At 40.1% G+C, this 23,026-nt stretch overlaps 1 protein-coding gene across 3 annotated transcripts; it reads left to right on the forward strand.

Moving 5' to 3' along the window:
• The first annotated feature begins 182 nt into the window (after nucleotides 1-182).
• golim4a (golgi integral membrane protein 4a) lies at nucleotides 183-23,022 on the forward strand. 3 transcript variants are annotated; one of them, XM_067594418.1, is made up of 16 exons: nucleotides 183-883; nucleotides 11,066-11,140; nucleotides 11,459-11,508; nucleotides 11,831-11,884; nucleotides 12,028-12,178; nucleotides 14,487-14,569; nucleotides 14,899-14,982; nucleotides 16,797-16,997; nucleotides 17,084-17,362; nucleotides 17,818-18,086; nucleotides 18,663-18,739; nucleotides 18,880-18,944; nucleotides 19,186-19,395; nucleotides 19,642-19,710; nucleotides 19,968-20,057; nucleotides 21,780-23,022. In XM_067594418.1, exons 1-16 carry the CDS (start codon nucleotides 697-699, stop codon nucleotides 21,933-21,935), a joined length of 2,100 nt encoding a protein of 699 aa, XP_067450519.1. In that variant the 5' UTR covers nucleotides 183-696; the 3' UTR covers nucleotides 21,936-23,022. The 3 variants fall into 3 exon arrangements, with proteins under 3 accessions (XP_067450519.1, XP_067450520.1, XP_067450521.1); XM_067594419.1 differs by having other exon boundaries at nucleotides 17,150-17,362; XM_067594420.1 differs by lacking the exon at nucleotides 19,968-20,057.
• Nucleotides 23,023-23,026: the final 4 nt, after the last annotated feature.

Raw genomic sequence — 23,026 nt, forward strand, 5'->3', positions numbered from 1 at the left:
TGAACACACTTATTGGTCTTGTATCCCAAAATGTTATGACAGTATTTCAACAGGTCTTTGAAATGGAGAAACGTCCAGACCCTCACGGTCAGAGCTGCCTCTTGATCGAGCTCTCTGGCGACCAATTGATCAGATGTATTCCTCTGAGGGCGGGAATAGGGAAATTTTTGATTTTTCGGAGGAGGGACTTCCTCTAGAGCTGCAGTCGGATGGCAGGCAGCTGCCGGGCTGGCTGACACGTAACTAAAGTTAAAGGTGCAGCGGAGGCCTCGTCGGGGACTTGAGGTTTTACTTTTTTGAAAAAAAAAAAAAAGTTTGTCGGAATTGCGTCGGAAAAGCAAACGTGTGCAAGGGGAAAAGAAGAGACAAACGGAAGTCGTCAGCCTCGGTTTGTCTTGCATTTCAGCGACGCAGAGCAGGAGTTTGACGTGAAGTCAAGCGAAAATCTGAGCGGCTACTTTGAAGTATCAGGAGAAAGTCGTGAGTGGATGTGGCAATGCTATAAATAATGTATTCATCAGCAAGTCTCAGCCCTTAAACTCTTATAGTCTGCGTGGAAATGCTCGGGGGCTGACGGGACAGGAGGGGGGGTGCCTCTTCAGTCTTCACCGGGAGGTAGAAAGTTGAGTCGGGAAGTTTCCAGCAGCAGAGACGGGGCTTACTCGCGCAGACAGCGGGGAGGGGTGCGGGTCCAACATGGGAAACGGGGTGTGCTCTCGGAGGCAGCGGAGGATCTTCCAGTGTCTCCTGCTGGTCACCGTGGTGTGCGGGATGATGTACGGGGGGATGATATCATATGAGATACACAAACAACTGAAGAGGACGGAGGCCATGGCACTCAAGTACCAGCAACACCAAGAGTCCCTCTCGGCGCAGCTCCAAGGTAAACAGTGATGTGATTGAACGCTGCGCGAGCGCCAAACTCCATTAAAGAAGCTGCACTTTTATTATTGTTGTGCCTGATGGCAACAAATAACAGCTATTAAAACAAACTTTAAGCCTTTATAAGATTCATTACGAACCGTGGTTCAGTTCGGCATGCAGCCTACACGAACTGCGTGCCAAACAAAGTTTATTTATATGCTGAAAGTTTCCACCAAAATACACAGTGGGTGGCAGTAGCGTGAATGTTGATGCTTTGTATGGAAATAAACGCCCGGTCATGCATGTCAGATGTACCACTACAGAGAAGGAGACCTCTTCAAGTGTCTGCCGACTGACATAACTAGACTGTAATTATACTGTAGCCTAGTGGTGGTTTACTGAAAGCTAGTCTTTGACCTTTTGATCTCAGGAAGCCTTCTAATCTTGTGATAAACCAACCCAACAGTTGAGCTGTGCTGCTCAGCTTCCAAACATTTCGATGATGCTGCAGTTTATTAAATGTTAAAAGGGGTTTCTTTGAATTTGGATGCCCTCTGCTGGTTGTGCGAAGGACACTAAGAGACACCATGTCAAGTTGTGTCACAGCCATTATGCACTGTACCACAAACATGCATGCGTACAGCATAAAGTCCAGCTCCAGTGGAGGTTTAACACACTGTGGGAATATTTCTCATATACAGTCTGAGCAGACTGAGCCTTAAAGTCCATCAGAGAATACATTTGGTTGGACAAGTCTGTGTTTTGCATTAGATTTATACTGTAAGAGTGAAATTAGACTCAACTCTCCCCAGATGTGAGGTTTATTGCTGACTAGAGGCCAATGCACACACACACACACACAGACACCTGGTTGTATAGTCTCTATGTCCCCAGGCTCACCTCAGCAGTACACAGATATACCTTGAAGTCATGAGGTCAGCCACAACATCTGCTTCTGCCAGGAAAGGGAAGCGTTGTTGCTTTGGTTTCAAGCAAAGGTTACCAAGCACAATGTGATACTCATTTTAAACCTTTTTAAACTATTTTATGGGTCAGACAGCTGGGTGTTGCACTAGCCTTTTATTGTGAGTTGTCTCATATACTGTCATGTCCCTACCGAAGATAGTACTGTTTATATCACTTCAGACTGCTTTACTGTACAGATTACCCACTAATAATTGCATGATTTAAGAATTTGAATGTATTCCTATGTTATTCTGTGTTTACAACAGACCTATTACAGCATCATAAAACAACATAAAGATTCATCATAAGATAAGAGTTCCCAGTAGAGCTACAATGAAAAGTCGATTAATCGATTAGTTGCCAACTATGAAATCAATTGGCAACTATTTTCATAATCAATCAATCATTTTTTAAGAAAAAAAATGTCCAAATCCTTTGATTCCAGGTTTCTTAAGTCTATGATAATGAACTGAATATCTTTGAGTTGTGGGCTGTTGGTCAGGACAAATGAAGACATTTTAGGATGTAATTTTGGACTTTGGGAAACAGTGATTTACATTTTTCAGCATTTTATGGACAAAACTAACCATATTAATAGATAATGAAAATAATTGTTAGTCGCAGCCCTAGTTCCCAGTCATGCGTTTTAAATTCTGATGTTTGCCTTCGTCTGCACTTGAATCAGGGTTTGCCTCCTTAAACTTATCATGAGATGCCAGCATGGTTAAAATCTTTTGGCATTGAGTCATCAGTCGTTCAACAGCAGTCATGAAACATTATAACCACAAGTGAAAGAGGCAACATGTTTACTTGAAAATCAGCAGATATGGAAAGTACTGACAAATAAATCGGTTGACCTACATCGTGCCTGCCTACGCTATGAGCAGAACGTTTCTATTAAAAATCTGACTTCAGGAAATCCTCACATGCACCACCTCTACAAGAGATTAAACCTCACTGATTTACTCGCCTCTGCTGTGCTTACAGGATGTGGGGTTTTTTTGTGCCATGCCATTACGCCAGGAGTTTAAAATTAACAGCTGGGCAGAGAGCCCGCTCCTACATTGCTTCATCTATTCAGAACAAGCTTTTTCCCCCCACATCAGGGATGGAAGTAGTGTGTCAGTGTTTCAGCCCAGAGGCTGGACTTGAGTCATTTAAAGCAGCCTTTGATCCACATAACTAGCAGTTGTCTCTTGCCATCGTCCACAGCATGGTCCAGCACACCTACTGTGATGCTGCCCTTAAGCTCTTACATATCACATGTGTGTACACGAACACAGATATACTTATGTTGTCATTTCAAGGGTAAATCTGATGTGTTATGTGTAGGCGAATAGCAATTTGGGCTTCCAAGTAGGCAGGTTTATATGAAAAGTTTTACAGCTATTACACAATACTTTTCATTGTGTCTGTTTATGAGACAAAGGTAGTGTGGAGAAGGTGGGAGGCTGTCCCACATTTAACAAGCTAAAAGAACTTAATTGCTTCACGTTAGGCAGTGCTGAAATCCCACCTCGCTGTTTTTCTTGAGCTAAGCAGCTACTTTTAGTCAGATTCGGGTCAGTGTTACAAAAATGGCTCCTGTTTCATTTCTGAAGGGCCGCGGTAAAGCTGATAGATCCAGAAAATGAGAGCATAACACAACAACACCTTTTAAATGAAAGGGGTATAGCTTAACTTCCTTTTGCATTGCGAAACTCGTGTACCACACCCACGCTTCCATTGTGAAGCGACGGATCATTCAGTCGATCGCAAGGCCGGGGCCACTTGATATCCACGGCTGACTGTTGATTGCTGTTTTTCGTGTCCTATATTTAGTGGTGGGCCGTAGCTTGGGGGTTGTGAGCCAGTCATATTGATTCGCTGTTACCCACTATTACCACAGGCTGGCAGTTGTCAGTCATTTAAAAAGATCAACTGGCACTTTGTGGTTTCGCATGCAGTCTGGCAAATGTGTCCCTGTCATTTAACACCCCGTCACTCCCTCACACACTCACACATGCATCATTGTCTCTGTCAATTGCAAAACATGAATCAAAGGGAATACTTGCAGCTGTTTTTTAATGAGTGTAATAATTTTTTTTTTTTTTTTTTTTACCTCAACAACTCAGTCGTTGCCTGCTGTTTGTTCTAATGAACGCTCTCGTCTCGACAGATGGAATAGTTTGTTTTTGTCTACGGTTCTTTTAGTCAAAGATGTGCTTTTTTTTCTTGGATTAAACCAAAGTATGTGATCTGATTTAGTATTTTTGTGTTTTTTCTGACAACAGTGAAAAGGTCAGATTGCTTCCAACAGTAATTCCCAAGAAATAAACAATAAAGATGTCAGAGATGACTTGAAACAATAATAAGTCGAGGCATAATAGAACACTGCTGTCTACAGTCGTAAACTAGCAGCTCAAGAGAGTTTTAAGACGTTAGTAAAAGCAAAATGCGTCTAGGATGTCCAAACTTCTCTTCCCTTCAGACTTCATCTTGAAGTCCATTATTATTACTATTATTTTTTGTCTATTTTTACATATGTTGGAATATGTGGTAATGTGGTTTAAAGGTACCTGCCTGGGTTATATTTACCAGTAGGAGGTAGAAAGGAAGCAGCAGGAGGAAGTTTGAAACCCACAAATTTGCCCTGCCATGTCTAAGGAGAGAAGGCTAAAAATAAATGTAACTGAAACGAACTCATGCGATTACAGCGGCGAATTTAAAGTCCCCCTCCACTCAAAAATGTGTTTTTCCTCTCGTTCCTACGGTCGGATGTTTGAGCTTCACTGTGCAGAATGATGTACGTGCAGAGTTTGACACTAGGAGGCTGTTTTCACATTCATCTGCTGAAAGTGGAAAGTTTCTCTGAGCTCATCTTGAAACTTAGTTTTAAGTTGTGTACCAACGAGGATGATTTCTGACATCATATCTAGTTTGGAGCCAAAAAAGTGGACTTAACTTAACTGTGAAGTAGGAGGATTTTTCAGTGAGAGAGGAGGAGGAGATGTCATTTTGAGAATTTATAACTTGGAAAAACCATATCAAACAAAAATTATTACTAAAAACAGAGTATTTTATATGTCTTTAAACTTGCCAGCAGAGAGTCTTTAAGTTTGTTGTGGTACATGCTTGAGATACTGCAATCAAAACTGTGAAATAAACTCACGAAAACATTTAAACATCTTGCTTTGAGGACAAAGTAAAGATCTCAACGTGCAATTTTTTAACAAACGATTACACGTTACGCTTTTTCGACCTGGATCAGCTCATGTGTTCTGGGTGGGCGTGCAGTGCATGATCTGGATGTAGGGAGGATTGACTTGCGTGAGTCGGATTACCTGTTGAACATCGCAGTCATCACAGTGTTATGTAAGCTCTTCATTCACCCAGGCAACATCATACATAAACTACACAACCGTGCATATGACGCCATGTGCATGATTTGCATGGATAAACAACTGCTTCCAAATAGAGCTAGTCTTCAGTGTGTGTGTGTGTGTGTATGTGTGCGAGGGCATGAACACACACAACAAACAAAACCCTGCAGTCCGTTTCACTCGGTGATTGATAGTATTCATGTTGTTCGCCACCAGCCAACTCCACCAATCCAATCGTCTCCACATCTAAACCAGAAGGCCAGTAAAGGTCACCATCATAGAGAGCTCCCTTGTTCGCGCTCTGCCGATGCACTTAAACCACACCTTAAGGGAAATGTTTCCTCGGTCTTCGGGGAAACCCTCAGACTGTAAATGTTCATTCCCATGCTCGATGAGGTTTGAACGAGATAAAGGCGGGTGTAAAATGAATCAGTGAGTGGATGTGTGTTTGGGAGCTCTTGGGAATGTTTTTAGGAACAGTAGTGAGTACTACGTAACTCATTTTACAGTGAGAGCATTCATTAATGACTGGTGCACCCTGAAACACCAGCGAGTAGCGGTTAACTTCTGAATATTTGTAGTATATCGATTTGATTCAACTCTAAGCTCATTTTTGAGGTTGTGGTTTGTGATGTTTCATTGGAATGCTTTGAAATGCAAAGAAAATCAGTCAATTTTCACTCAATTTATTCTCTTTTAATCTTTAACCATGTCTTGTTATGTTTTATAAATAGTATTATTTAGTCTAGTGGCGCTATTACTGGTTTGGAGTTCAAACGCACATTCGAACAGCATCCTTTTTTAGACTGTAACTTCTTTGTAGCTGCTGCCCTGCTCGTCTACGTTCTGTCCCCCGGAGAGAGGGTGTGTGTGTGTGGGTGTGTGTGTTTGTTTGTGTGTGTGTGTGGTGTGGCCTGAATTGAGCTGTGCTAAGAGTAACATGGCCTCATCTTTGGCACTACTGAGAAGGTACAGAGTCTCCAATGAGTAGAATAACGACTCCTTAATCTCATGTAGCCAAACATCCATCTGATCAAGCTCAGAGAGGCCAGGAGGAATTCAAGCAGTCATCTTAAATATCAAGCTTTGTGATGATATTTAATGACTTTAGAAATACATACACACATCAGCAGTCTTATGATGTGAAATACTGAGCATTAAACATCATCTTGTAAAGAACCGGCCAGGGTAATGTCTGTTAATAGCTCACTGATTGCAGTGTGTAATAGCTGATAGTGACACATTTTTTGAGTTGAACACGTTAATTTCCAACCTTTGACTGGTTGACAACTGGGAAAACCAGTTTAGCATGGATCAGATGACATTACTTCTACTTCGCTACGCAGCACATTGTGCAAAAACAGCAGATTGTGCAACAGGAACTTCAGCAAATTAAGTCGCAACTAACTATGTAAGATGCCACTGAATGGAATAAAGTGTTGCAGCACCTAACCCGTGTATAGCAGGACAGACATTGACATAAAACACATACACATCTTGCAAATACAAGACAACTTAAAGAGCAGTAAATTGGAAAAAGCTCTGTATAGCAAAGATAGAAGAACTGTGCAAACAGTTAGAGCAGTTATTTGTTTAACAAAACCTATTTATTAGAAGGTCCGACTGTAGAACAGAGCTTGTAGTTTTCTATCAAATGAAAAGAGAAAGAAATTTTCTACCTTTTCAGCTAAAAATGGATCTTTTTTAAGTGACAGCCAAGCTATTTAGTAAATATGTTTGAATTGAATACTTCACCAACACATCTCTGTAACATAGTAAGTGAATATAATCTTACCATATGCCACAGCTTCAGTTATCCATTACGTTTTTACACTTTTATACCAAGTCTCTGTCTCACTCTTGTTTTCTTGACTGTCTTTGTCCCTGCAGTCTCTCTCGGTGTGTCCGTCTATCTTCGCCCTATTTGTGCTCATCTTCGCTCTCTTTGTTTTGCTGATTCTCTGTGCCTACTCCTGCTTCTCTCTCATATCCTGCTCTCCTTTTCACTTTTGTTGTTCTCATGACATTAGTTAAAGATTGTATAGCTAAAAAATGTATCCTGGAATCTGTTGAGTTGGCGCTGAACAAAAATAGCCACATCATCAGTTTGACTGCCCAGTGCCCCGAAGGCAGGAGAGTAAAGAAAGAACTAGTTAGAGAGTGGAGGAAGAGATGACTTGTTATTCACAGACCTGGTTGTTCTTTATTTTATAAAGAACTGAGTCAGAGGCTCACCAGGACGACGGCAGGTTAGGTTGAATTTGTCCATATCCTCATTTTGAAGTATTGAATAAAAGTAAAAGATTTGTTGAAAAAAATGAAATAAGGTTGATGGCAAAGAGCATGTTTATTGCCAAAGTGTTGACAGGATGGAGTTTTATTGCTGTCACTTCTTTATATGTGAAGAATTATTATCAAAACAATAAAATAATAAAAAAACAAAAGTTATTAGTCAATTAACTCATAAATCATGTGGCCATAAAACTTAATTCTCCCTAATTAGTGCATAAATTGCCTACAATACTGAGCTATATAAAGCTTGACAGCTTGAACAGAGCTCACACTGTTGAGAAGATGTCCAGCATATTGCATTGTAGTAAGACTATTTGTAGAGGTTATATTTTAATTAGACCCTAACTGCTTCCCCCTACCATAGATCAAGCATATTTGAGATCTCACGCATTTGGTAACTATAATAGTTCACAAGTGTCTGTTTAAATGTGAATAACTATATTATGTACATTTTTTAAGTACTTGATAATTGTACAAAGTAGATTTACGCCTTTTGATGTTTATGAAAACCCTGTTATCACTCAAAAGCATTCAAAGATCCACAAGGATAAACATAAATCAAGATTATGAGGAAATAACTGCTAGAGCTTGTGAAAGTCAAAAGCCAGGGCATCCGTCTGCTCTCAACACTTTTTTTGCAATATAACCTCTTCCTTCCCCTTGTGATGACATCAGATCGTTCTCGCATGCCCACAAACAGCTGTCTGTTGGTAGCCTTTGATGCTAAGTTTGTTCATGTCGTCCGCTCGCATATTTTGGATCTCCCAGAAGCTGACCAATCAGAACAGAGTGGGCTCATCAGGAGGGGGGCCTTAAAGAGACAGGAGATAAAACAACCTGTTTCAGACAAACTAAAGGGTTGCATAAAGGGCCAGTATAAGATTTTTTTTTTTTTTAGTTTTTGAACTGTAAATCATGAAAAGATATTCCAGCAGAGCCCCAGAATATAAATTTAGACCTGGAAATGTGCATGACATGTCCCCATAGGTACTGAATGAAGTGGGCGATCAAAATGTAGCTGTATCAATACATTGGTCTTTATATTGGACATTGACTTTACCTGGACAGAACAAAACAGGGCATAACACGACAGAGGTGGTCACATATGCCAGTGTCTCCACTACCATTGCCTCGGAGGGGCGGCCCAACCCACCAACGGGACCCCCTGCCCCTCCTGAAAGAAACAAAGAAAAACAAATGTAACTTATACTACACACGCATAGCATTCAAGTACCATGATTTTGCGTACAAGCTGCAGTCGGGTTGTTCACACCAAAAGCGTATTTCTCCACACTGACCAGCGGCTCTCCTGCTCTACAAGAGAACCCTGTGGAAACAGCTGAAGACTGCTTGTGCTCCAATAGCTACCAGTTTCCTGTAGAAACAATGTTGACAGCTCGCTGTATCTTTCTCCATCAGGGATAAACATAACATCTTCCATTTTCTTCATTTCTCCCTTTCTTCACAAACTCTCATATCAAAGCAGTCACATTTATTTGTTTGTTTTCTCTGCAAGAGTCATGACTTGTGATCAGGCAATAATTAGGAAAGCCTATGGGACCTAATTGTCTCTTTCTCTGTCTCTCTCTGTGTCTCTCTCTCTCTCTTTAAATAATGACAGGCCTAAATCTTAATAGCCTATAAATAAACAAATCTAAACACGTGTCCTAGTTTACTTTTGTGACAATAAACCCTATTTCCAAAAGGCAAGTATTCAACACCAGCTAGGTCATCATCACAATGTGTTGTTGTTAAAACTTGCACCAGTGTAGCTGACCATAATCACCAACAACAGTGAAGACCCTCTGGCATTTAAAGTAATGCTTCTGTTTTGATATAATGGAGATATGACCATCTGCAGTGTGTTCCTGTGGTGTTTCCTGTGAAATGTGCTACCCCTACCAGGAGGCCCTTGAAATGTTTTACAGGAAAACTAGATATATCAAGTGCAATGTGCGATGTGCCATTGAACCATTGGCTTTGTCAGAGGGGAAAGTTCATGTAAACAGTTATATGAGGGTTGTATTTTTTATTCGGATCCCCATCAGTTGTTAACAAGGCAACAGCTACTCTTCCTGGGGTCCTGTGTAGTTTGCATGTGCCTCCAAGTATTGTAAATAGTTCATATTAAATTCTCGTATCTCGTATCATTTCAGGTCTTACTGTGTGCGTCCTAGGAGAAACACTGGATGCATATCTACAACAGAGCTGTGTCGTAATCCTGTATAGTGATCAGATTAAAATGAAGATGTGTCTGTTTTGAGTAGAAACAGCTAAAATGCAAATCTGGGGTAGTAGTTAGTTGTGGCCTGATGTGCGTCTCAGAAAAGTCAAACCCACTGAAGAAAAGTAAATCTGAATCAGTAAAAAGTTATTTGAATGAAAGTTCATGTTTAAGTTAATTCAATATTATTTTAAACAGTGATTGTGATCAAACAGTGATTCAGGTTTTAATTTTGTTGAGTTTGAGGAAGTCATATTTAGATGTTTAAATGTGATGTCATCCAAAGTGCTTTTGCTCTTCTTCTTTCTTTTCTTCCTCTTTTGGCATTTTTTGGTGGTTGTTACTTGCTCTTGCTTCCATTCTGACAGAATGTGTACACACACACACACACACACACACACACACACACACACACACACACACACACACACAGCCTCAACAGTCTATTTTTACTGATTGCTCAAGCTCACGGGTCTCTCTGGATACCTCAAGATCATCAGGGCTTCATGGGAACCAACGATGGGTAGAGCACGTGACAGAAAAGAACAAAAACAACGTGTATCTTGCAAACCTGCCATTTCTTACTCATTATCTCAATTTTGTTTTAATCTTCAATCTAATGAAGGTGAAAGATGGAAAGAGGAGTCTGAGAAAGAGAGAGAGAGAGTGTGTGGAGTTTAGAGGAGGGCAGCTAGAGAGATTAGAAGTGAATCTCAGAGCTAAAGCAGGATCTCAATAGTGCCCATAAAGAGATATACAAGAACTTTTGAAGGAGCTTCAGGGACTATTTTACTAAGAATTATGTTCAAATAATTTACCATACACAGAAAGTTGTTAATAAAGGTGAAGCATACTTGTTCTACATTTCAAAAACTCTCCTGTAATCATCACCTATACTTCCTCATGCCTCTATCTTTCTATTGCTTTTGGCACACACCACCCACTAGGAACATACAGTAAGCAGCCTGAACTAGAAGTATTTGTAAATACCTTCGGACCACCAGTCTTGTGAGGAATGCTGCAGCTGTCTGCTGATTGAGGAGCTGTCATTTCCCGAGATCACAGCCTACCGTAGTTGAATAAATATCATGTTTAGCTTATATGTCGGCTATAAAAATGCACATCCTCTCTGTCTGCCTTTTATAAAAAATGAATGTTGAAGCGTTTGTGAGTTCATGTTTTCTGCAGCGTACATATTTATATTACAGCAGTCTTTCTGTTTAGTTTACCTTCCACCTGGTCCCAAGAGAGTTCAAACCGCTCACTAACCCTCTGTGTTCTCTCTCTCTCTCTCTGTCACCATCCCTCAATTTATCCCCTCTCCTTCCCTCTTTCCATCTGCGCTTTATATGTTCAGTGGTGTATGAGCATCGCTCCAGGTTGGAGAAGTCTCTTCAGAAGGAGAGGTTAGAGCACAAAAAGGCCAAAGAAGGTGAGAAAACTAACATGTACGTTCAATTTCTGCATTCAGAGGAGCTTCGGGAAATTTTGTATCTCATACTGACACAGGGACCCCAATGTCTGGGGGGAAAAGAAAATATTAGTTATGCAACAACAGATGTACTGTACATCTGAGTTAAAGGGACATCTGTATGAACCCTAAGTTATTGTCATGGTGTTGCACTTTTTCTTAATAAAAAACAATACATTTCCTAAGTTTACTATAATTTTCATTTATTTAATTTGGGGAATTATCTTCATTTTGTAAAAAAAATAAATAAGATTTATCTGTGTGGTCTCTGTTTTATAGATTATCTGGTTTATAAACTGGAAGCACAACAGTCACTGAACAAGGAGAAGGTATGTTTGTTTCACATAACTCACTATGACTCTACTGTGATTAAGAATCATCTTTCAAATATGTACTTTATATAACATTATTTTATAGATTGTTTAATCTGTCCCTTATCAAATTATCTGTTTGCATTACTTTTTTAAATGTTTGAGAAGTACTTTGTGGCGTTACCTTTGTTGAGTTCTGGAAAGTACTGTGCAAATACTGCTGCTACCAGCTGTAATTAATCTGTTCACTAGTATCTGTTGTCACAATAACAGTAAGCCTGGACAACAAAGACATCAGCTTTTAGGTGCCTTTGTAACCTTTGTTTTTATGCCCACACAGCAAGACTCCAACAGCAGATTCAACTCTTTACAAGTGCAGCATCAGATGCTAAAGGTATGAATCAGTTTAATCCCGACACATGCAGACACACACTCGAGCTTATCCTGTAGGTTTTTAGTTGTTGTTTGATAATCATTTTTATACAAAGACAAAACAAAGCAAACCATACGATGGCAGCAGTCTTTCTTCTCTTTCAGAACCAGCATGAGGACCTGAAGAAGCAGTATTACGAGTTGCACGAACAGCATCAAGCCCAGGGCGAGGATCACAACCGGCTCCTGAATGAACACAGAGATCGCTTCGATAAAATGCAGCGAGCCAAAGACGTGGAAGTCTCCCAGCTCAAAGGTACGAACACATTTACATTTATGACGAGTATTTATTTTGCAGCAGATATCTTTTTCAGCTTTTTCCACTCTATGGATAAATGAAGACATGCATACATGCACAGTTTGTACTGTGTTTAAGCACCACTCGATTACACACATATACATAGTATATTAATACAGTTTATAGCTTTATGTAGTGTGAACACTGTTACTTTGTCTCCATCTTCTGACTTCATAAAATACTGCATGTCTGAAGGCTAAGAACTTTATGTGCAGATTTTTACATCTACTAGAAAATAGTTTTGTTATATTTCATCATTCATTATGTGGTTGAAACTGACCTGTAATACAAGCATTTTGTCTTAATTTTGCTGATTCAAGACCTACACATCAAAATCAACTTTACAGAAATGAACAGACATCATAAAATGAGAAAAAGGAAAAAGTCTAAGGTGTAAAAAAATTAAATAATGGTTGTCCATTCAACATTAAGACAAAGAAAGGAATTCATTGAATGTTCCTGCCTGACCCACATCCTCTGGTATTCACCTAACCTGTTGTCTAAGCTATGTGCCATTTTTTCCATCTTAATTTGCTTTATAGCCTCATTAACCCGATTCTGAATGGATGGCACATTACTTTCAACTCATGTTTTGAGTCTTACTTTTTCTGTAATAAAACTCAAAATGAGAAACAACAGCCGGAGAGATCTAACCTGATGCACCAGATGGTTTGTTACACAGCACCATCTGAGAAGTCGTCCTTGGAGAGTGTTTGGAAAAGGGCAGGCACTTTCAAAAAAAAATACTTGGCAGGTGATTGAATGAACCATCTGTCCATCACCGTCTATCACCGCCGTACCTTGTGAGGCAGTTTGGATTCACAAGATCACACGAGAATCCTCATTGGACGACACAAGTGCATAACTTGAAGCCTGTCAAGATGAATCTCGTCGCGTGGTCTTGTGATGGCGTGATCTTGCGAATCCAGCTGCCTCGCAAGGTAAAGAGAGATCATAATTATAATAATAATAATAAGATCTCCCAGGATGCATGTAACCGGGTTTGAGGGCACTTTATACTCAGATAATTAAGAATATCCTGTAATACTAAATTCCAAAGCCTACGTATCTTCTCACAATCCCACACTAAGTGAACAGTGTTCCTATTTTCTTCAAGCATGTTTGTTCATCTTCAGTATTTTTTCAGGTGTACAATACAGTCTAGTAAGGATTTTATATTGCGTCAACTTATTATCTACTGATCTGAATGGACCTTTTCTATTGTACCAAATAGAATTCCAGTCCAGTTCATCTGCACATACCTGTTAATCCAATACCCACTGATCTGCATGTTTGTTAAAAGCATTATGTTTTTCTTTTTTTATTCTTTTCCTTATTATCATTCATATCGCACCACATTCAAATATTTGTTTTCTAAGATTATTAAAAGGAGTAGATTTCTTAATGTTTTGAAGACTTGCATAATTCAGGAATTCCTTTTTAGACAAATCTCCTGCCGTATATCCTCCCATCCTTCATTATGTCTTTTATATGTTCAATTTCCGCTTGTTTCCATATCTCCCAATTTAATGTTTTGTCATTTACTTTGTATGTGGGATTAAGCCACATAGGCAAAGGTTTAAAAGAGAGTAACTTATCATATATTTGTATGATTTTAAATGAAGTTATCACTGGTGATTCCAGATCCATCTTTGGACATGAGACAGTATGAAGTCATTTTTTTAGGGACACGCCTAGACTACTCATTATATCCTGTTCAAAGACAACCCGATCTTTTTTCTTCATGCTAAACTAATCAATAATTTGAAGTGACCCAAATAGTAAATAATGAAAGTAGAAATTTAGCATATTAAAGCCCCCATTATTTACAAGCGCTTTAAGACTTTTAAAGGAACAGCGTGCTTTCTTCCCACCTCAGACAAATGCAGAAATCATTTTATGAAGCTTTTCAAAGCAACTCTTTGATATAGTTGCAGGTATCATTCTAAGCATGTAATTAACTTTTCATAAAATCATCATTTTTTACAATATTCATTCTCCCCCAAAGTGTTATCAGCAATTGATTCCACCTTGTAATATTAACCTCAAGCTGATTAATTAAATCTTTAAGATCGATGATGTCACGTTCAGTATTTTGAACAGAACCGACAAGTGGAACCACATAAAACATCATAAGGATAAAAAAGTAACTTAAAAATATTCATTACATTTAAAAACACTTAACAGAAGAGTAATCTTCTTGATTGATCTGGTTTCTGTTAATGTTCATGCTTTGTGTTAACCTGTATGCTGTTTGTAACTGCAGACAGTGTATATAACCTAAGAGAGGAGAACAAACAACTGAGGAAAGCCCACCATGACATTCACACACAGCTACAGGATGCACGGGTGAGAAGAGACCTTTTCTTTTCAATTATTTTTTCATTTCTGTGTCACACATGTCAGCCAAAAATTATGAGCTATCTAACAAGTGCATGCAAAAAAAAACCTGTCAGCAATGAATTTTTTAAATTGATCTTTTTATTGCGAATATATTTATATTGAAATATTTCTTATTATTGATTGATTGAATGATGAATGGCACTTTTTGTACAGTGGTCATTATCGACATTTAGAAATGACTTTAAATAAAATGTTCTGGGCAGTAACATAAACATACATAACAACATAAACGTGAACAGTTAATCACATATCTTTGGTTGCACTTGTGTGTTCAGGTTCAGCATCAGGACCTGAAGTCAACACACGACCAGCTCGTACTGACACTGGAAGACCACAAGAGTGCGCTGGCTGCAGCTCAGGTAGGACACCAGCATAGAGATGCAGTCCCACTCTGAACTGCATTCACTGAATACAACGGCTGATTGATGCTGAATTGCTGCATCACAGATCACAAATGGCCACAATTTTTTTTTTCAAGCATTGAAAAATGTATTTCCTGGAGTATTGAAAGGCTTTAGGATAGAATTTGACTTCTAGTTGATGGAGAGACTAGAGATTTACAGACACTAGGATGGTATTAATTGGAGAGAATGGACCAGGTGATCAGGAGGTTCTGGTTTTTCTATCACTATCACTATGTATCACTAATCTGAATGAATACACCTTTATTTGTCAAAACTGATAAGTAATTAATGGGCTACCGAAAGACATCATATAGATTATATTAAAGTTAACTCCTAATGTTTTCTCTGCAGTAATGTAAATGCTGCAGTTAAGATGCTAAAGTCTTTACTTTAACCTGCCCAATAAAGAAGTAAAACTGTTTATTCCAGACTGTATAATCCCTACTAGAGGAGAAACAAAGATGCCTGAGGTGTTGCTTGCTTTTTGGATAATTAGATCAGACGTTGTTGTTTCTCCTTGAGAGTGACCTTTGAAATGTCTGAATGGTTTATTGAATATACAGTACTCTGCTGATTTGTTTGAAACGCTTCGCTTCTGTTCGTCTGCACTGATGGATATTCTCTCTCTCTCCCTCTCTCTCTTTCTGTCTGTCTGCATTTGCTAATTTGTTTTAAAGCCTGCCTTGCTTTCCATCAGTGTTTCTGGTTGAATGACACACACACACACACACACACACACACACACTCTTTCCTTCACTCCAGGGGGTTTGGTTTAGTCAGGGCTGTCAGAGCAGTACATCTAAAGCACATTGCAGCCAATCATCCAGAAAGATATAATGGAGGGACTGGAGTGAGACAAAAAGAGAGGAATTTAACCCCCTGGTCTGATTAGAAAATATGTTTGTGTGTTATCATTTGATGGTTTACTGGCCAGTTTGTAAAAAAAAAAGTGTCTTTGTCATCTCAGGAAATAGGCAAGTGTTAAGATTTTCTGCTAAATAAATCGTGTCCTTTCAAATGCAGTTGAATTAGTGAAGATTTAAGATCTAGCTGTATAGTAGTTTGTAATAATTGCTGTGTCACTTCCTAATGCAGGCTGAATAATAACAGTGGCGTAATAGTTGTCTCACCACACATTAGAAGACATTTTAATTGGCATTTTCTCACATTTAATAACATGTGTTCATCTATTGCTAGGGCTGGGTATGGAACATTTGTAGTAACGATTGAAATGTCCAGCACCCTTTGAACAGGTTTTTTGGATGTGTGGCACTCAGACCCAAGCCTTTTAGTTTTTACTGAAGATGTAAATCTTTTAAAACAAGTCAAGAACATATGTTTAATTTGAGGGAATTGTTGTTTTTCACAAACATCACTCAAACAGGAGTGAATAGTGTATTTTTTGGGGGGACTTCTTGCCACAGAAATTGATGTTCTAGTGAATTATTTGCTGGAGCAGGACGGTGCATGTGGGACTGACTGAAAATAAACTACAGTGCCATAGCGTGGCTCACTGATTTGTTTTTAATTTTCAACAAAAGCGGAGCTCTATAGCAGTTAATGATAGCAATTTATTGTTGGTTTTGGTCTTTTTATTGGATTTGAAGAAAATTATAGAATATCGCCAGCCTTATCCTTTCAATGACTGAAATGTGTGTGTGTGGCGGAGAGGGTCAAAAACTGTCAAGTGCATATCCAGCATCACACATGACAATATTCATATGATCTTCCATCTTAGCCCTTCTGTAATTGTGTGTATGTCCTCATAGGTGCAGGTGGATGAGTACAAACAGCTCAGGGACTCCCTGAACAGGGCGCCTAACCTGAGAGAGCCTGCGCAAAACCCCGGCCCCCAGCACCCACAACACGGTGCGTCCCATATCCATGAAACCCAGCAGGCCATAGTATTGGAGCAGCCACACAAAGACGAGCCCGCCCATGAGGAAGCTCACCAGGACACCGAGTCCAGGGTAACGTGGGAGCTTGTTGTTTCAGCAGTTAGCATGAATAAACTAATCCATTTCCACCTCAGATGAGACCGTTGTTTTCTTCTCAGTTGGGCCACCAAAAGAAGGAGGCGCACGCTCAGTCTGATGTCCACTCTCACCCCACCGTATCCCAGCACACCTTGTCTGAGAAAGAGGAGGACGGAGAGGGAGAGGCAGAGAGGAGGAGGGAGCTGGCGGAGGAGGAGATGGCCCAAGCAGGACAGCCTCAGAAGCTGGAGGAGGACCCGGACCAACCGCAGGATGAGCAGCAGCAGGAGGAGGAGGATGACGAAGGGGAACAGCCGGATGAAAACGCCTTGGACAACCACATACATCAGCCGCAATCGGTCAGAAGTAGTTCAGGTTTTACTCTAAGCAGTCTCGTCAGGACAGTGTCAGAACTTGAATCTTGTTCGACTAGTCGTAGATTAAAACATTGGTGTCAGCAAATTGTTTCAGAATAGCTGCATTTATTCCTCGTCATCAAACAAATATTCTGTCCTTTTCAATACCTGAGACAAAGCTACTGCACAAATTGAAGTGCTAATCATTTAGTTTTAATCCCAGAGGAAAAAGGAATAAATTACAACCTTTCCTCAGTGATTAATTCTTTGATTAATGGCAGCTTGTTCATGATGTTATGTTTTACGCTGCCATTTCAATCTATTAAACTTCCCCACAGGGAAATATACCTACCTCTACGTTTATGTCTCAAATTAGCAACTCGGCGCATTTGATTTGCTCTAATTTCTCATCCTCGCTCAACACGTCTTTCCTTTCGCATCCATTTGTCTTCTGAAAGGGTCCCCATCCGGAGCTGCATCAGGAGGCCCACGGCCAGGTGGAACGCGTGAAGTCGCCCTACGAGCAGCAGCGGGAGCAGCAGCGCCTGGAGGCTCAGAGGGCCGAGGAGCGCAGGCAGATCCAGATGCGACAGGACGCCCTGCAGGCCCAGAGGGAGAGGGTGCTGAAGGAGAGGGAGCAGAGGATGAAGGAGGAGAAGGAGAGAGAGGAGCAGCAGCACAGGGAGGCCGACAGACGGGAGCAGCTGATGAGAGAGGAGCACCAAAGGTCAGATTTACAGGAAATCAGAGGAAATCAAGTGCACAAAGCGTTGGCCTTGGTTAAATGACACATCAGGTCAACCACACTGCCATTATACATTATACAGCTGAAGAACTGTTCCCATTTAAAATGCATATAAAGGCAGACCTGGAAAGAGGTGATGAGCAAAGAAGGATGAATTACGTAAGATGTGTTTTAATGACAGATGTGCAACCTACAACCAGTAGAAATGAACAGACCTGAAACTAGTTCAATAGCCACATGCAGCCACTGACTTAATGAGACTGGCATTGCATTGATTAACACTAGCAAATTAAAACCCCCTCATGCAAACTACAAACAGCAATTCACTCAACAAATGAATTATTCTCAAAGATCCTGGCAGTAACACACATCCATAATCCAGCAGAAAACCATCATGCTTTAATTAAATTTTTACAGGGAGGAAAGCAGCATTAAAGGGAAAATTCTGCGGGTCCGTGTATACAAATGTGTCCACTTAGGGATAAACTAGAATATTATTAACATATTTTTACAGCCTGTGCCCTTCTAACTGCCGTGTACTCTCATTGTGGTTATTAGGAAGAGGACAGAGTATGAAAATATTGACAATGATATTGTCCAAGGAGAAGAGGAGCGTCACACTGATGATGAAGAAGGTGAGACAGAAACACAGAGAATTCCAGATCAAATCATTACACTGTAAAATCTTTTCTGAATTAATGTTTCTCTTATGCCTTTAGAGGAGTTTGCAGTAGTAGTTGCTTCATAGTGTGTGTGTTTGTTTTTGTTTTGTTAGATCCTCATATGTTACATGAGGAAGAGGAGAAACAAGTGGATCAAAGAGTGCCACCGCATCAGCAGGTGACCGTCTCTCCATCCATCCTTTCCCGCTCACTCCATCTGTCGACTCATGCGTCCTCATCATCCGTCTGTCCTTTCAGCTCATTCGCTCACTTAACATTCACATGTCATACATCCATTCAGCCGTCCGTCCAGGAATCGATTCTTTCCATCCGCCTGTTAATTCTTTTGAATGTTATCAACTGACTCTTCTGTCAGTGTTACAAACCCAGATGTCGGATCTCTTTCTCTTCTCCCGCAGGGTGCTGTCGAGGGTGAGCTGGACCCCGAGGACGACCCCAACAACCAGGGAGAAGATGAGTTTGAGGAGGCTGAGGACGAGCGGCCGCAACACAGGGTCGCCGGGGAGGAAGAGGACGGGGTAGAGGAGGGAGAGGAGCCGGCAGCGCCAGCCCAGCACGTAGACACGCACCCGGGCCGTGAACAACCTGCTGTGGAGGAGGAACTGGTGGTGAGCATGAGGCCGGGGAAGAATGAGAGAGCAGTGAGAGGAGAAAGACAGGTGAAACAAAGTAGTGTGAACACAAACCAAATGCAGAGATTACAGTGGGAGGAAGAAATGGAGGAAAATGATAGAGGTTACAGTGGAAAGATGTGAACAGGGAAGAGGAAGAAGCAAACACACAACCTGCAACTGACAGAATAAACAGAAATAATCTGTAGGTTGTATTTTAACTTGTTCTTTGTGTGTGTTTAGATGGCTGGAAATCCCGATCAACAGGAAGACAATCTGGATGATCAGTACCAGGAGGAAACAGAGGATGAGGTGTGTGACACATGTGTTTAGACACACGCACTACATACTGAGTGCAATAATGCAAAAGATGACAGAGAGAAAATGGCAGGCAGGAAAGGCTGCAGTAGATACACACTGAAGACTTGACAAATATGTATATTTATTGTACATTTGGATTTCTTTCTGATCTAATTTGTAATACGATAACGACAAATAACTTCTTTTATCATGATTTTATTTCAAAAAATCAGTCTGTTATGTAATTCTCTCTCGTTGTCGGCATGAAGGCCCAGGAGGATATAGCTGGTGGGCAGAAGAGAGAGGAGGATGTGGAGGAGGAAGGAGAGGATCCATATAATGAGGAGAACATAGAGCAGGTGGGTTCTGAGGGAAACCAGAGGCAGAGGTTGAACATGGAGGTTAATTCTTGACCAAAGGAACACACATAATGTGACACAAATTCCAAACTCCAGGTTAATTTACTCAGCTATTCCTGAAGCTTTCAGCCGTATCCCACTGGCCATAATACGAAGGACTCCAATTTTTTAATTTGAGCCACCAAGTCAAGTGGTATTATCAAAAAAAGACACTGGTACGATGACACACACAGCACAGATCTGAGCCAGCGACCATGAGATTTTCCAGAATTTTCCTACAAACAAAAACTTGTGTGTTATGATTCCTCACATGGTGGCTTTATTGGAACAGTAACTTTGAGAAATGCCACCGAGTCAGACTAACCAGCAGAAGTCAAGTACCTATTAAATCATAACCATATGTTTTCCAGTCTCCACAATATATTTGGTTTATATTTGGAAGCAGCATTAGCATTGCAGTTACATTAGTAAGTTTCAACATTCAGCTGTGGTGGTTGCAGGTTGAAACAGTATAACCAATAATAGTTGATGCTAATTTCTTCAACATAACTGGGGAATTAATTGCTTTTGTCTGGGACTTTTTTTTTATTCCTGACTTAATATCCCAGCTCCTGAGTAACATCACACCCTGACACAGTTCCTGCAGAGGACACCTGTTGTACATGGTAGAATGTTTTGGTATCATATCCGGAAAGTAATATTCACAGTACCGATGTATCAGCTACATAAGGAGTCAGTTGTGTTAGAGTGTGTGTGTGTGTGTGTGTGTGTGTGTGCCTGTGTTTCGTCCCTGTAACTTGAACTGGTCAGTGTGTATCCTGATAAATGAGGGAGATCAGGTGTTGAGTCTCTCGGACCGTCAGGTCACCACCTGGACTCGCTCTGTTTAATTCATCTTAAAGGAATTCTGTTTGAATTTTGAATGAAGTTCACACATATTTTGTAACGCTATAAAACATCAAAACTAATACAGTATATTCGTTACTCCTCTTTACACAATGATCAAAATGGGTCATGTCCATTGGGTTGGTTTTGATATTTCTAATAAGTTTTTTAATATAAGTTTATATATATATAAGTTTTTTTCAAGAGGTGATATGAAGTGACATCCAGCCCTGCTGAAGTGAACTTTAGCAGCACACTTGACTCCCTGCTAGTTTTAGGAGTACTGTTCTGTAGATGACCCTGACTTCTGTCCTCAGAGAGCAACAATCATTTATTTATAATCCCTAGTTATTGCCAGGACCTCTTTACTTTTAACTTAAAATAATTTATCTATACAATCATTTTGTTGCAGGGTTCTGGTTTGTGGTTATTACAACAGATTTTCTAAACTCAGATGAGTTTAACATAATTTCATTCACTCAATGTTGACATTTCCCTATTTAATATCTGAATAAATGTCTCTGCTCCCATTTACTTCGAATAGCATAAAGATCTTAAGTGTGTTATCATCCTGTAAACACTGTTTCCCTGCCACATATTCACAAACTGAAGATTTCTTTGGTAATGCAACTCCAACACTTTTTTCCATGTTTTTTTACATTGTGTAGTGATGCCAGTTATGTTATTGTTAAGCCTACATAGTTGGCTGTTTCTACTCTGAATCTGTGTCATTAATGTGTACCTGAAAATGTCTGAAATTGTCATCTATATTGGGAAGAAAAATGTCAGAACGATAATGGCCATTAACCAACATTGTGTTGTTGTGATTTTCTCCAGGATGAAGCAAAAAACCAGGAGGGACCACGGAAAGACGAGGATCGTCGAAACCAGGGGGAGAATAATGAGGATGAGAATTACGAAGAGGAGGAAGATGAAGTAGAGGACGACAGGGCTGGTCGAGACAAGGGAGCCAATCGGAGGGCGGAGATGTAAGACGGACGCAGACATTGACCAGTTACAGTGCCTTTTTCGGCTGCCCGTAGAGCCTATCAGGTCCCTCTTTTCCCTTGTTTCCTAAAGGAATAAAACCAGCCATCCACTCACAATTCCAAGTAGGAAAATTTGGGATATTACGCCTGGAGATAGGAAGCAAACACTGGGGTTGGAACTGATCAGCTTACACTGTGGAAACGGACAGAATTTGTAGGGTGGAGATGGGATATATACTGTATATTTTTTTATTCAACTGCCTCTCTGTCTACTTGCACGTCTGCCTGATGGCCTGTCTGGTTCTGTTTTTACTAAAAGCAGACAAGCAGAGAATGTATTTTTATCATGTGCTGTCTTTGAGTTTGTGTAAAGAAAGCAAAGATAAATTATGTTATTCAAATGTCCTCATGTTCAGGCCTTTATATATGTATGTTTTATGCAAACAGCTGTATTCTTTGTAGTGCTCAAATTTTAATTTACATCTTGCATTCCAATCGATCAAGTCGTTTTCTGTTATTTATTGCTAATTGTAACTCTGACAATCGTAAAAAAGGTGCAACATTTCCATTTTTTTTTTTTTTTTTTGCCCTGACTGAACTAGTTTGTCTCATAATGGCTTTTACCAGCTTTCTTGGAAGCGGATCTACAGGAGCATTCTCACCGGATATTTCTGCAAATGCCAATCAAAAAGACATTTCTGGTGAAGCTATTCTGTGCTGGAAGTGTCACACTGACACGCGCCTTTCCATTCCTGGAAACCTCTTCTAGGTCTTCATTTTACATTTGGAAATGCATTTCAATAGGAAAGATAAGAGCATGCCAGTTAGTGCTGAAACTCTAGCATATTGCTTCGGCAGAGCCTTAAATAGAGGGCTGTTACAGGTCAACTGCTGGTGTGAATTAAATTCACAAAGCTAATGCAATTTTCTGCCAACATTTCAGTCTGCTGTACAGTGTACAGTAAAGTAAATGCTGTCAAATTTGTACATTTTTCACCATATTTTAGACAAAAAAAGTGGGGTTTTGATTGTATAGAAGCATGATTTTCACCTGAATGGTGCATGTGGAATAAAGACATTGAAGGATTTCAGGTC

This window comes from Thunnus thynnus, chromosome 7 (assembly GCF_963924715.1).
Source record: "Thunnus thynnus chromosome 7, fThuThy2.1, whole genome shotgun sequence".
Taxonomy (NCBI): domain Eukaryota; kingdom Metazoa; phylum Chordata; class Actinopteri; order Scombriformes; family Scombridae; genus Thunnus; species Thunnus thynnus.